Source organism: Dreissena polymorpha, chromosome 7 (assembly GCF_020536995.1).
Source record: "Dreissena polymorpha isolate Duluth1 chromosome 7, UMN_Dpol_1.0, whole genome shotgun sequence".
NCBI lineage: Eukaryota > Metazoa > Mollusca > Bivalvia > Myida > Dreissenidae > Dreissena > Dreissena polymorpha.
Window position 1 is genome coordinate 15038870 of NC_068361.1, and position 14875 is coordinate 15053744.

A 14875-nucleotide genomic window follows, 5' to 3' on the forward strand; every position below is an offset into this window, starting at 1 on the left:
TCATAACTTTTTTCAGAAATTAAGACATTAGCATATGGAAATAAAAGGCAACAACATTGAATACCACTGTACGCATAAGTATCATATAATGCTATAATTGTTAGGATTGAATCATAAAAGCACACATTTAATGAAGAAAGGTTCTCACTTCTTCGACTTTATAATTGTAGCTATATTACTACTTAACGACGTCTTACTCACCTTGCACGTTGTTTTGCGGGATAAGAAAGTTAATATTCAATAACAAATAAACTACCATATTATTATTATTATCATTTTCATTATTATTATCATAATTATTATTATTAATATCATTATTATAATTATAATTCTACTTTTTCTTCTTCTTATTATTATTTTTATTATTATTATTTGTATTATCATTATCATTATTATTATTATTATTATGATTATTATTATTATTATTATTATTATTATTATTATTGTTATTTGTATTATTATTTTAATTGGTAGGACAAAAAAGAAGCCTTTGAACGAAATTTTCTTACCGAGTACAAATACCATTCCTGCCTATTTAAAACCCGGTTAATTTGATTGTTTTATATATTTTTATCTAGGGCGCTCGCTTATCTGTGTGTAAACCCTGGCATTAGGTCAGACATTTGCGTTTTGTTTGTGTTTTCACTGTTTTATCTGCTGAATATTCACGAAGAGTGATTAATTTATAGTTTGCATATTAACTAAAGTGATATAGAGATTTAAAATTTATGGACTGTAATTGTCTGTTTAAAGTAATTCAACTTGGAATTATTTGGAGTGTTCAAATGAATTAATGACCTAATCATTTGGTCATAAATTCATTTATACACTCCAAATAATTATCGGTCAATGTCACGTGAACGTGTAATTTCACATTTGGCAAATGTGAAAGGACACATTCACGTGACATTGACCGATGCTTTTTCACAACATTGTCAGGCCAGATAACTATGTCCATGTTTGACCTGTGTCAGTGACCATGTGATACGTAAGTAAAATTTTATGTTATCGTTTCATCAAGTAGCTGTATATAATAATGTACTAACATGCGTCAATTTGACCTACAGTAGTAAAATTGCATGCCATGCAATACTGTGCATGTACTTGTGTAAGTTTACACATGGCAAATGAAGTCTTTTTTAGTCTAAATTTGAAAGGCATGGATGAGTGATTGGGAGGGAGGGGGGGAGGATGAGTACAAGTGTTGTTATGATTAATGAGTATCAAGTGTCATTGATTAGAAACATATCATAATTTATCATTGAGTATTTCAGCAAGGTTAACATTAGGCTTGAAAAACATACACGTATATTGCATATAATTTGGCTAGTGCAAGATTTAAAATGTAAATCACAATTTACTTACAACAATTATGAGTAAATAAGCAATGTGTGACATTGATAATGGTTGCCAGATTGGAAACGTATGCATAACAATATTTTAAACATGTGAAGTGAATGAAGCAAAGTATTCAACATGTTCTATGATGTAGTAATACCAATATGTACGATTTACATTCATCTTATAAAATATTAAAGTGTTATTAGACGCATCTAACAGTATAAAGGTGTCTATCGCAACCGTGGTTTATTTTTGATGTTTTCACTTCATATACACTAAAATGTGTTAATGCAGCATCAACATACTTAAACAATAACCCGGAAAGAGAAAACTTATGCATTAGAATATCAACCGTACTTTCGTTTTTGACGAAAAGTTGGTAAGTTTAAAATCTGGGACTATATACACTCCCGCTGAACTACGTTACATTGAGAGGTGCGCCTGTGCGACAATAATAGAATACACATGGTCATCACATGTGTGTAAAAACGTGAACTTGATGCAAATCATTGAAAATAATCATCGTGACAGAAACTGCAAGCCAAAAACAACGAATTAATTGGATTTTCTATGTTATGAGCTTGAACATCTTTCTTTCATCATGATGTCATGTTGAGAAAATGCATCAATAGCTTAGGTAGCGATAAAAGAAACATTATAACAAGAACATAAATGCCAAATTCCGTTTTACATGTACGTTTAAACAAAGAATTTACCTGTGTAGACGCGTGTGTATGTCACATAATATCCGAAAGGGGAGTTAGACAGTATAAATAGGTAGGTAGGTAGGTAGGTAGGTAGGACAGTATAGATAGGTAGATAGGTAGGTAGGTAGGTAGGTAGGTAGGTAGGTAGGTAGGTAGGTAGGTAGGTAGGCAGGCAGGCAGGCAGGCAGGCAGGCAGGCAGGCAGGCAGGCAGGCAGGCAGGCAGGCAGGCAGGCAGGCAGGCAGGTATGTCAAGACGCTGTAACCGTTGTAGTTATGACGCCGTATCGCATTGTCGCACCTCTCATTGTAACGTAGTTCAGCGGGAATGATATAAGCGGAAGTTCCGCTTGGCTTTACTATTATTAAATATAATATATATTTTTTATAAACAACTCGACGCAAAATGAGTTGCAGATAATTGGTCAGTAACCACATTTTAACTAACTCTTTTGACCAGTTAATTCCTTTCAGCTCAATTCAACAGTGACAAATACGTCTAATATCACTTTAATTGATTAATTGATTAATTGGAACAAAATGAAAAAGGTACTGTATTAGACAAGATTTTGTTCTCTACATAAATAAACTAATCAACGTTGTAATGTTTGAAGTAATATTTTTTATGGATGTGAATTAGTCCTATGAAGTTTGGTTGTAGAAATACATAAAGATGATAAACATATACACCAAGCTAAACCATTCAACGGGTTAATGTTTGAAATAATACTTTAATGCATTTGCATATATTTTTAAAATCTTTTAAGGACCTGATTAAACTTACACAATTAACTTCTTTTTATTTGTTCTGTTATTCGAAAATACAAAGGATATTCAAGTGGCAAACTGTTAAAATTACAAAATCATATTTGATAACCTGTTGAGCACACTCTTCATCACCCAATATCTTGTTGAGCACGCTCTTCATCACCTAACAGCTCGTGGAGCACACTCTTCATCACCTACTATCTTGTTGAGCACGCTCTTCATCACCTACTATCTTGTTGAACACGCTCTCTTCATCACCTACTATCTTGTTGAGCACGCTCCTCATCACCTACTATCTTGTTGAGCACGCTCTTCATCACCTACTATCTTGTTGAGCACGCTCCTCATCACCTACTATCTTGTTGAGCACGCTCTTCATCACCTACTATCTTGTTGAGCACGCTCTTCATCACCAACAATATTGTTGAACACACTCTTCATCACCTACTATTTTGTTGAGCACACTCTCCATCACCTACTTTCTTGTTGAGCACACTCTTCATCACCTACTATCTTGTTGAGCACGCTATATTTTCTACTAAACTGTTGTACACGCTCTATCGTCTACTAACATGCTGTGTACGCTCTACCTTCTACTAATATGTTGTGTACGGTTTATGTTCTATTATTGTGTATCTTCTACTAACATGTTGTACACGCTTTATTTTTCAACAGCCTATTATGAACGCTTTATGTTCTATAAATATATTGTGCACGCTTAATTTTTAACTTATCGGTTGTGCGCGCTTAAGTTTATAATAATACCGTGAGCATGATTTCTATTTTACTAACCTGTTGCGCAAGCTCAGTTTTTTCTTCTGTGGAAAAATGTATCGTCTGGTTACCTGATATGCTTCTTTTTCGTCGTCTGTCTAGCTGTATATGTGAACACTGCTGGTGCATAAGAACATTTGCAATCTGCACTGTATAGGTATATTTCCAGTAGCGCATTATAAATCATAATTATTTTTCTTTTAACTTTATTCAATTATGCACCATTGCACAAAAATCTGCCAACATTTATTTGTGTTATTTGGAGATTCTAAATAACTTGAGTTTAAATGGACATATTGTAATGGCAATTTGTGTGAATGTAGCTTACATGAACACTAAGCTTTGAATTGTATTTGAGGCCAGACCGATCAATTTCAATGTCACTGTTAATAAAAAACACCGGTTAAATGTTTCAGTCGTATAAATTTACATTGACTTATCTTTATGATTCTTAGGATATTGCAAGCTTGCAGGGTGACTTACCTGGGCATTGTATTTCGGGCGTGTCGGGTACCAGTTAATGTACATTTTATTGAAAATAGAAGTCAGGTGGTTAATGTAATTTTAATTGAAAATAGAAAAATGGCTTAATTTCAATTACTTGAGATTGCATAGAAGTATTATACTGAAGTGTGTGCGTAGTTAGATTGCAAGAACTCCTAGCTTGAGATTGAATTTAGGGCCTGTCTGGTTTGGGTCATGTTCACTGTTTCTGAAAAAAGAAAAAAATGGTTTCCGTTAAATAGTTAGAGTTTTGATTGAGATATTGCGGTGAGTATGTTGCTAATGTGCTGAACTATAATGGGATTTCTTGTTGGTTTAGGTTAAGTTTACTGTTATTCAAAACAGAAAGAAACGGGTTTGTATCAATAACTTGAGTGTGGATAGATTGTTTTAAACGTTTGAGTTTATGTAGCTTTTTTTAACATACCTGTTTAATTCATTTGCGATCAGTTGGGTCAAGATAAAGGTCATTGTTTATAAGTAAAAGAAACGTTTCCTCTCGATTAGATGAGTTTTATTTGACATTTTTTATAATGGTAGCTTACTTGCAGATTGCATTTTGGCCCAGATCAGATATTAGATAATTACATCATTTGGACCTGTCTTGACTTTTGTGCAGCACTTACTTTTCTTCTGGATAACTTGTTTGTTGAATTTTATGGTAAAATATGTCAACAACAAATTATCGGCGTTCCTATGGGTACTAATTGTGCGCCACTTATAGCTGATCTTTTTTTATATTGTTATGAAAGCGAATTTATGTTAGATTTATCTAAAACTAAACAACTAGATTTGATTCAATGTTTTAACCTTAATAGTAGGTACATTGATGACATACTAAATTTAGATAATCCATTCTTTGAACAATATATTCACAAAATCTACCCAAATTAACTAGTCTAAAATCGATCGTGTCAATCCAACACAGACGCTGCGTATTTAGACTTACATCTTACTATTAATAATAATACCATTAAAACTAGTTTATACGAAAAACGGGACGACTTTAACTTTGAAATTGTGAATTTTCCGTTCCTAGATGGTAATATCCCTAAAGGTCCATCCTATGGTATATACATTTCGCAGTTGGTTCGTTATGCCAGAGCATGCTCATGTTTTAAAGATTTTTATGATCGTAATCTTATATTAACGAAGAAATTGCTAAAACAAGGTTTTTTGTATCATAACCTAAGAAGTAAATTCGCTAAATTTCACTCAAAGTATGGTGATTTAATTTCTAAATATAATGTTTCTTTAAAATGGCATTAAACTAATGGAATTTCCCATCCATCATTTTATGGAGATGTTTTCAAGCGTGTTCGCAAATTAAAATATGTTAAAGAAAATGTTTATATGAAACTTTTCAATTTAATTAACTCGTTTTTAACAAAAGGATATGATGCTAACGTACTTACAAACACGTGTTTGTTGGTTTTCGATTCACTATATCTTTCTTTTCTTAAAATTTGGAATCATTTAAGTGATATTATGGGCATTTTTCACTGTTGAAGGTTAAACTATGAGGTTAAATTTAATTTACACTTAAATGTATCATGAATATTTTTTGTGCTGTTATTGCAATTGGTCACTTGCCTTGCCAAAGAAAGGACCAACTTATTGTGTATAATGAAAATTCAACACTGCTCCAGCAGCTGGAGTTTCACTTCTTTATACTAAACTATTACTTTAATAAACTTGCAGATGTAAAAGACATAACAGTAGCACTGTAAAGATGACTGAAGGTGGCGCCAGACGTGATACACCAGGGTTCCATAGACAGGTCCCTATGTCCAATCAAGCCCTGGTAAAATGCCATGTAGTTTGCAATTTATTTCATATGAGAGACACATTTGAGGCAGCGTTTCCTCCAACATAATTCGGCACTTCCGTATGATATATCAAAAGTTTTTACGACGAACTTGATTGGTAAAATGTTCGCATTCTTAAAGGCAGGTGTGCGTTAACTTTAGACAACGTAACAACATTAAACGCAAAGTTCATAAATGGAATTAACATGCCATTCTTACCAGTCTTTTAAAATTAATTTATCAGTTTCTACACATGGCAAAGTACGAAAATTCTTTGTTACATGATATATCTTTGACTTTGACCCCCGCCCCATTTAAATTGCAAAACTACAATCTTACGTTAAACGTTCACAGTGTTTACTAAAGCGGTTTTAATTATTAGTTGTTTTAGTAGCTCAAATAAGTTCTCAAATTTAATAGTTTAGATACTAATGTTTAATTATGCAGCTTGAATCAATTGAATTTGAGATTCTTATCAATAACTAATACATAAAAATGTTTGGTTAAACTTTCAGATAATGGAGATAATTGATAAAGTATTTGCTAATAGAATTTTTTTTTATTAACCCTCCGTTTATTGTCGCTTATTTTCTTCATTTGAATCATGGTAATTTAATCGATAAAAGTATCATATAATTGACATAGCGAACTTACATATTAACATTTTGTATTCTTTCACAATTTGTTGCTTTAAAATTGATGACACGTCGTATGCCGATACAGCTGATCACCCAATTAAGGGATCATAACTTATAAATAGCAGTTTTATTTACATGCAAAGTGCGTGATACATTTACATGCAAGTACTCAAGTCATCTCGTGTCATTTAATTGGAGTTTATCGAATTAAATAAGGCAAATGTATCCAAAATGTTATTATTGGTTATGTTTTGACGACAATGATCAATAACATATACAATATATAAAATATAACATATTTTTGTTTGATTGAAACATATTTCAGGAAAATGCCTCCAAAGAGACAAGCACTGTAATGAGCTGGCTTGGCTATGGGCCGGAGATCCGGCGGGCACGAGGAGACGAATACAGGAAATTAGGCAAGAACAATAGCTCTGGAGTGGTAACGTGGAGCATTGTGGGTAGCAAGGCTGAGGGGCTGACCTGCGTCTTTGAAAGTGATCAAGACATGTTAAAAATACTCAATAGTGTCATCTGTTTAGAAGATGGTGTTAATGCTAGTACCTTTCATAGGGAGATGACCGTGTTGAGATCATACAGCCGTTTGAGTTACCCCGGACACTGTAGATTGCTACTAGAGAGAAGCGGTACACCGATTCCATCGAAAGTTAACGATGCGTTTTGTGATGATGAGTATGGTCGAGAAATTCTCAGCAATGACTTATATCTTAAAAACTGGTCGAAGAAACTACCTGGGGAGAACGTGGCGCGTGCGGGACCGTCATTACCAACTACATTGAGGGGAGTATTACACTATGACAATGTACATGCATTCCGTTACCACTGCCCACACATCCTGTCAAAATGGGCCGCAAGACCTCGCCACTGGCCGCCACCGGAAGCCGTTCAGAAAGTCGTATCACTTGGGGCATTTCTTGCGCCTGTTGGTTTTAAAGGAAGTGAACATAAAGATTTTGAATGGAGAGTTTGTTTCAACGCCGGGGAGATTGAACTAGTAAACAATCTTAACGACACTCAAATTAAAGTGTATGTGTTATTGAAAATGGTTAAGAGCGCTGTATTAAATCCACGTAAGAAAGAAGTTTCGTCGTACACGTTGAAAAACATTGTATTATGGATTGCGGAAAAAAAATCCTCAGTCCTTGTTCCATGAAAGAAGTCAGTTGCACTGGTTGCATGTAGGATTGGAAGTGTTAAGAGCTGCGTTGGTAACCCAAAAGCTTCCATATTATATGATTCCAGGTAGAAATCTGATGGCCGCCTGTGGACTTGGGGAGGAACAGAAGCGTATATGGATATCAACGATTTCAGAAATGATGAATGAAGGGCCGAGGATGATCTTGAGACTTCCAAAGATACGACAAGTCCTTGTTGCACATCCTGAACCATTCCGATGGTACAGCAGGAGGAGAATGGAGCTGGAGATGCTGGAGCTCAAAAGACATAACAGATTTCTCCTTTGTATGGATAAGAACTATGTGGTTGATGAGACAGATGTTATGCTGCAGGCAATAACGAAAAGAATGGATGACATAGTGACGGAGGTTCGCGAGAGGATGATTATGGAAGGGAGTCCAGTGAACAGCCATCAATATGTTTTTGATCGAATTTTGATGTAAAACGTTTACATTGATCAATTTGTCAGTTACTAGGCATTGATAAAACGCATTTATAAATAGTGAGTACTTTCATTGTTTATAGGATCAAAGAGCAATGCTAAGAATAAGATGCTAATTAAATGAATTTAGGTAATTATTTTGTGTTGAGTAATTGATGTGTAAAGTCTTAAAATAGATTGCAGATGAAAGCACATTTTAAACAAACTGTCTTACAAGTGTCTTGTTTATAATCGGCTATAACTTTTATCAGGACAATAATATTTGCTAAAAAGTGATTTTGTTAGAAATTTTATCGCAAAAATGTGTGTTTATCTCGTTGAGAAAAAACTTATTGTGACCGGAAATATTTTTTCGAACATATTTCCGTTATCGATATTACTAATTTTCATATCTATGTTTTTCTGCCTAGGAAATTGCTTGAATACCGTTTTTGCAGAATCCATTCATAGCATATAGGGTTCAGTTTTATTCATTCATTCATTCATTTCATATTTTAACAATTTGTACAACATGGTACATTAAGAATATATTACACATAAACTAAGTTGTATCTGCTTATGACAAAAGAAAAAGCAAACATATAGTTTAAAATAGCATCAGAGTTGATAAATCAAGCATACAGAGATACAGGTTTATAATATTCAATAAATTAGATAACATAATAGAAAAATTTGAGACCGTAAAACAATAATACTAGAATTGGTAAATAAATGTAAAATACTCTTATTGAGGAACTGATTATGTTACGTTTCAAGTGACTATATAATTGTTTGATTTCAATTGACTTAATACCTAGCTAAAGTTTGAATTTGTTTATATAATTTATAACTGATATAATATCTTTCTCAAATCAGTACGTATTTACATTATAACTGAAAATAAGCATATATATATATATATATATATATATATATATATATATATAAATACTATCGCGACCGTTGGGCGAAGCCGAAATTCAATTTTGCAGAGTTAAGTCGACCTCGACCATTATGGCGAAGGTGACTTAATTCTCTTAATTAATTATTAATTACCTGTTAACTATTCCGCTTTAAAAATTGGTATGCTTGTAGAGCATGATATAGCAAGTATATTAATACATTTGAAGACGTTTTACAATAGAACATGCATTTTTCATGATTTTTCTTTAAAAAAAGTATGTATGTGGTTATGAAATCCAGCCTTAGGGCGCATTTTAAAATATGTGGATTTTATTCTTCTAAACCAATAATATATGTTTTCGGTTGGACCCTGTAAAGAACAAGTTTCGAAAGCTGCAGATGTCTGTACATTTTACATTTCGTTGTTTTGTTGTTTAATATATAAGAAATACATTTCAAAATTTCGACTTGTCCAAAAACACTAAGTTTTCTTTTCTAAACCGGAAACTGCTACGCAGTTAATGGTAGCAATTACAGACTTAAGAAGCTCAGCACCTTAACGCTGATTTTGATCTTGCTGCGCTTACCAATTTTAACGGTATATAGTCATTTCATTCAAATTCGAATATTAAAATTGTATTACAGCGTCAACATTATATAACAACAATTATAGTATGAGTCAAACTAATTCTTTGGTCGTTTTAGTTGTGTTGTTGGTCATATTAAAGATTGATTGTGCTAAAAAGTTTATTTTTACCATTTTAAACGAAAATTGGTCTTATAATTGTCAATATTTGTTTAAAAATATACAAAAGTTAGAGCATACTCGTTTTTTTTGTATTACCATTTTTTCAGCAAAATTTAAAACATGTCTTTATCTGTTCTTCAAAAATGCTTCTCGTCAATAACCCGTTTGAAAATTAAGAACAAAACTGTCTGAATGAGCGAAGTTTATAAATATTTTAATCTTCGTTATGAGAACCTCCTTTTGGCTAATTCAGATCTTATTTTGATTGTTGACAATGCTATTCTCGCAACATCTGTGTGTATACGTGTAATATGTGTTCAGTTGTATTGCCAAAATGGCTGTTATATATTTATTTCTATATTTAAACGAACCCTGCATTATCGAGACGTCAAATAAATGGAAGCTTTCAGGGTCTTTGACTAAAAACTTACATATGGGCATACCTATAGTACAGGCTCCTTTTCATAGGACAAATACTCGTATACTATGCTAAAATCCAACACGGCACATAATTAAACATTTAACGGTTAAAATATGTATAAAAATATCACAACTTCTGAAATTTTGTTGACATACATGCTCAGAATTTAAAACGTAAATTTAGTATTAACAATTTTAAACGTAAGATCAACATTTCTATCCTATAAAACGCTGGAGCAACTTCAGATTTAACCGTAACAATGAACACATAGGTAGTAAAAGTTATGTAGGCATGCTGTACACAAAACAGGGTCCCGAATGAATTACAGTTTATATACGTGTAAACAACAATCATATAATTCTCGAAATATGTTTAGAAAAGCGCTTAGTTTGGAATCCCCCATTATGCTGAAAATACACACACATAGAAAGTATCAGTTTGTCCATGAACTTAAATTATCCGACGACAAAAATGAAAGCGTTCAGGTACTTCGACTTAATGATCATTTAAGGGCAAACCCATTGTAGTCTTCTTTTCGTTGGACAAATACCTGTTTGCTATGCTGAAATATATCATGGTATATAATTATCAACGGTAATAAAATATATAAAAGATATTACAATTTTCGTAATTGTGTTAAGGCACATGATCAGTAATTACAGGTGCTTTAAACATAACATTTATATCCTAAATAAACGCTCGGGCAACTAGAGTTATACTCTTATATAACGAATATATATTTAGAAAATGTTATAGACATGCTGAACATAAACATGGTCCTGAATGGATTCCAGGGGTAACACGTGTAAACAAACGTTATGCAACCACATGAATATGTTTTAAACGCTTTGTTTAAAATTCCCCGTAATGATGGAAATACACACGCATAGAAATTATCAGCTTGTCCATGCATGCAAAATAATTCAACTATTATGGTAAAATGTATATATTCCTTTATGCGTTTTTATTTGTCTACCATATATGTTTATTCAGGCGTACACTGTTTGCATATAATTCTTACATAACAATAAGGCGATATCATATTATTTCGTACAAATGAGAGTTTCAATGATATAAGTTTAATATTAACCAGAACAAATAAGTAGTGAGTCAAGTCAATTTACAATATACGTGAATATGTTAACGTTTTTTTTTGGTATTAAAATACATCATAACATCTTCATTTTGTATATCATTAAATTTTATATAGATATAGATATTTAATTTGACACCATCAAGAGAATGCGTTTATATACTTCGACATAATACTGTTTTGGTAGAAAACAAACTAAATGTATGAAAGAAAATAACAGAAGCTAAAACTTTGATCACATGGCTGCAACACGCCCTTAATATAATAACATGGCAACACAAAACTTTTTATTGATACGTTCTTTTCTTCCAGCAAGTCCGTGTGAATATCAAAGCGCTAGGGGCACTGAAGTTGTTCGCTGTTGTATAATCTTAGACGCAACTCAGTTTTCAAAATTATGTTATAGCATTTTATATCGCAAGTTTGAAATGAATACACCCCATTCAATTTATAAAGAGTGTGTCTTAAAGCACAGGTTGAGATGGTTTTTTTATAACATAAATAAAAAAGATAATTTAAGCTTCATTTTGGGAAAACAGGGCTTTTTGCATATGCATTAATTGTCATCCCAGTACCAGATACTGTCTTTAAACGAAAAACACCATACAATCAGAAAGTGTCGTCCTTGATTAGCTTGTGCGAATTACACAGGCTCAATGTGTACAGGCTAATCATATTTGACATGCATTAAGGCCCGTTTTCTCTGAAAGCAGCCAATATGTACAGATTTCAATGATAAACACTAGACTTGCCAATGTCGTCTTACAAGCTGTTAAACACTATTGATTAAATACACACACTGCAGTAGTAGCGCAGACGCTCCTAACATTCGTCTTCTGCATAATGTCAATGCAGGTAGTGCAGGCAGGAAGTGGTTATCGTTCATAGCATAGCTTACAGCAGACTTACTTGCAGTTATCGTTCATAGCCTAGCTAAAGCAGACTGAATTGCAAAACTGCCTCTCTACATTAGTTGTGAGCTAACGCTCACAACTAAACACCAACCATAACATTTCACAATGTTGAAAATGCAACCTTATTCTGAAAATGTAGATAAAATAAATAAAAATAAAGCTATCCGTGTACGTATGAATAATCAGATAATATTATGAACTAGATTGTTGGAAATGCTACTTTCCCAACATCTGTGTTTACACATGTGATTATTAGAGAAAGCATTTGTTAAAGAAAATGGTTTTTATGCAAAGTTCATTCAGTATTAATATGACGAAACAAAAAAACTAGTTCATCTTAGCAGTTGGATTTAAATTTTGCATCTGTTTAAATGGTGATATACTATTAAAGTTGTCAACGTTTTTGTTGCCAAAATCATTGTTATAGACTTATTTCTTTATATAAATTGAACTTAAATTATCCGACGACAAACATTAAAGCTTTAAGGTACTTCGACTTAATGCTGATTTAAGGGCAAACCCATAGCGCAGCCTTCTTTTCGTTGGACAAGTACTTGTATGCTGTGCTGAAACCCAGCAGGGTACGTAAATATACATTCACAAAAACGGTAATAAAATATATAAAAGATATCACAACTTTTTAATTTGTTAACGTCCACTATCAGAAATTACATGTTCTTTAATACATAACATTTCTATCCTAAATAAAGGCTGTAGAAACTAGAGTTTTACTCTTATATAATGATCGAATATTTAAAACACGTTAAAGGCATGCTGAACATAAAACATGGTCCTGGATGGATTACAGGGTATACACGAGGAATAAAAAATTATGCAACCCCAGGAATATGTTTTAAAAAGCGCTTTGTTCAAAATTCCACCTAATGCTGGACATACACACATATAGAAAGAATACGTTTGTCCACGCAATCAAAATAATTAAACTATTATGCTTAATTGTTTATGTTAAGTTTTATAAGAAGATATTTAAATTGACCCCATAAAGAGAATTCATTCATATACTTCGACATGATACTGTTTTAGTAGAAAACAATATAAATTCCTAAATAAAATTATCAGATTCTAATACTGTGATCACATTTCTGCAACAAGCCCTTAATATAATAACATGACAACACAAAACTTTTTTATTGATATTTTTTTCTTCCAGCAAGTCCCAAAGAATGAAACCAAACATAACAGTTCAGACTGTGGAAAATGCAACCGAATTCTTAAAATGTATGCAAAAATACATTATTATAAAGCTTGTTGATGTCAACAAGACAATTGATTCCCATTTTAAATAAAAATTGTTTGTATTTTACATATACCTCATGCTGATACATATTTGTACAATAAACCAAATATTAAAAACGACAAAAGAGAAATTTGGTCGAAACAAATCATAAGAATGTTTAAAAAGAAATAAAACACGAAGTACAAATCGAACTAATGAATGACGGGTCATACGAGCGAACAATATGAGACAGCGCCTTTGGCCTGTTGCGGATAAAAGTGTTAAAATACGACACTCGGACACTTAAACACTTAAAGAACTTTCCATGTACAATGAGTTGCTGACTTCGACTAGCTAGCATTCATTTATATACCTCTCAGTCTTGATGTTTTTGTTTTTATGATTTTTTATTTGTATAATTCTACATAGTTTACTTTCTAAATGTCTTTAAGTTTTATATGATTATCAACAATCCTCTCTCTCTTCAGTACATATTTTACTGCTTGTAAAGGAATTTTTTTTAGGTGGTAAATATCATATAAGTTATACTTATTTTCCTTACTTTATATTTCGGTTCTATTAATATACACAACCAAGGTGTACAATTTGGCTCTTTACACCCATAATTGCATCTTCTTCCTGACCATGTGCGACAATGCTCTGAATAATTAACTATATGAGGTTATTTCTTGAAAGCTTTTTTTTTCAAAAGATGGGAAGTAATTGATACTTGTTCGTTCATTGCATCGTGCCTCAGAAAATTGTAGCGCTGTTGTTCTGGTTTCTTCTTACCATAGAGTATTTAATTTGTAATTAAATTGAACATTTGTAGTTCTCTTTTATTGCCTTTTAATTTGTGTTACAATCCTATCAGGTAAATGTTTATTTACACGTATATGTGTTTTGAATATCGCTGGGCCAAATGTGAGGTTGAGCGCTCTAAAACCGGTTCAAACCCCCAATGCTTAGCATTGACCGTTCCAATGCGGTGACACCAGCTTTATTCAACGGCCTTTGTTATGTGTGTTGTTTTGTTATGTTCTATGCTGTGCTGATCGGTAATTGGTCATAGGCCGTAAATAAAGGACCAGGCGCGGTTGATGATGGGAATGCTGTGCCGCTATGGCAGCTGAAGTTTCACCTTGTTTACCTTCATTACAGTGGCATTGAACCTCAAAGTTATGACATCAATATGTACACAAATTTATAAAATGATTTTTATTTCAAAATACATAAATACATTTCCCGTGAGATATTTCCAGTTTATACCAGTATTATATGTTCAAATTATATTCTTAATTTCATGTTTTTTTGAAGACATTGCCCATTTGGGCCCTTCAAAAGTGACATAGCCCCTCGGCGTGAACGATTTTGTTGCCAAAATCATTGTTTTAGACTACTTC

General features: G+C 32.7%; 1 protein-coding gene across 2 annotated transcripts; it reads left to right on the forward strand.

Annotated features, from left to right (window-relative positions):
* Nucleotides 1-789: 789 nt before the first annotated feature.
* Nucleotides 790-9055, forward strand: LOC127838711 (uncharacterized). 2 transcript variants are annotated; one of them, XM_052366665.1, is made up of 3 exons: nt 790-988; nt 5794-5896; nt 6864-9055. In XM_052366665.1, exons 2-3 carry the CDS (start codon nt 5825-5827, stop codon nt 7710-7712), a joined length of 921 nt encoding a protein of 306 aa, XP_052222625.1. In that variant the 5' UTR covers nt 790-988; nt 5794-5824; the 3' UTR covers nt 7713-9055. The 2 variants fall into 2 exon arrangements, with proteins under 2 accessions (XP_052222625.1, XP_052222624.1); XM_052366664.1 differs by lacking the exon at nt 790-988 and having other exon boundaries at nt 5676-5896.
* The last annotated feature ends 5820 nt before the right edge of the window (nt 9056-14875 follow it).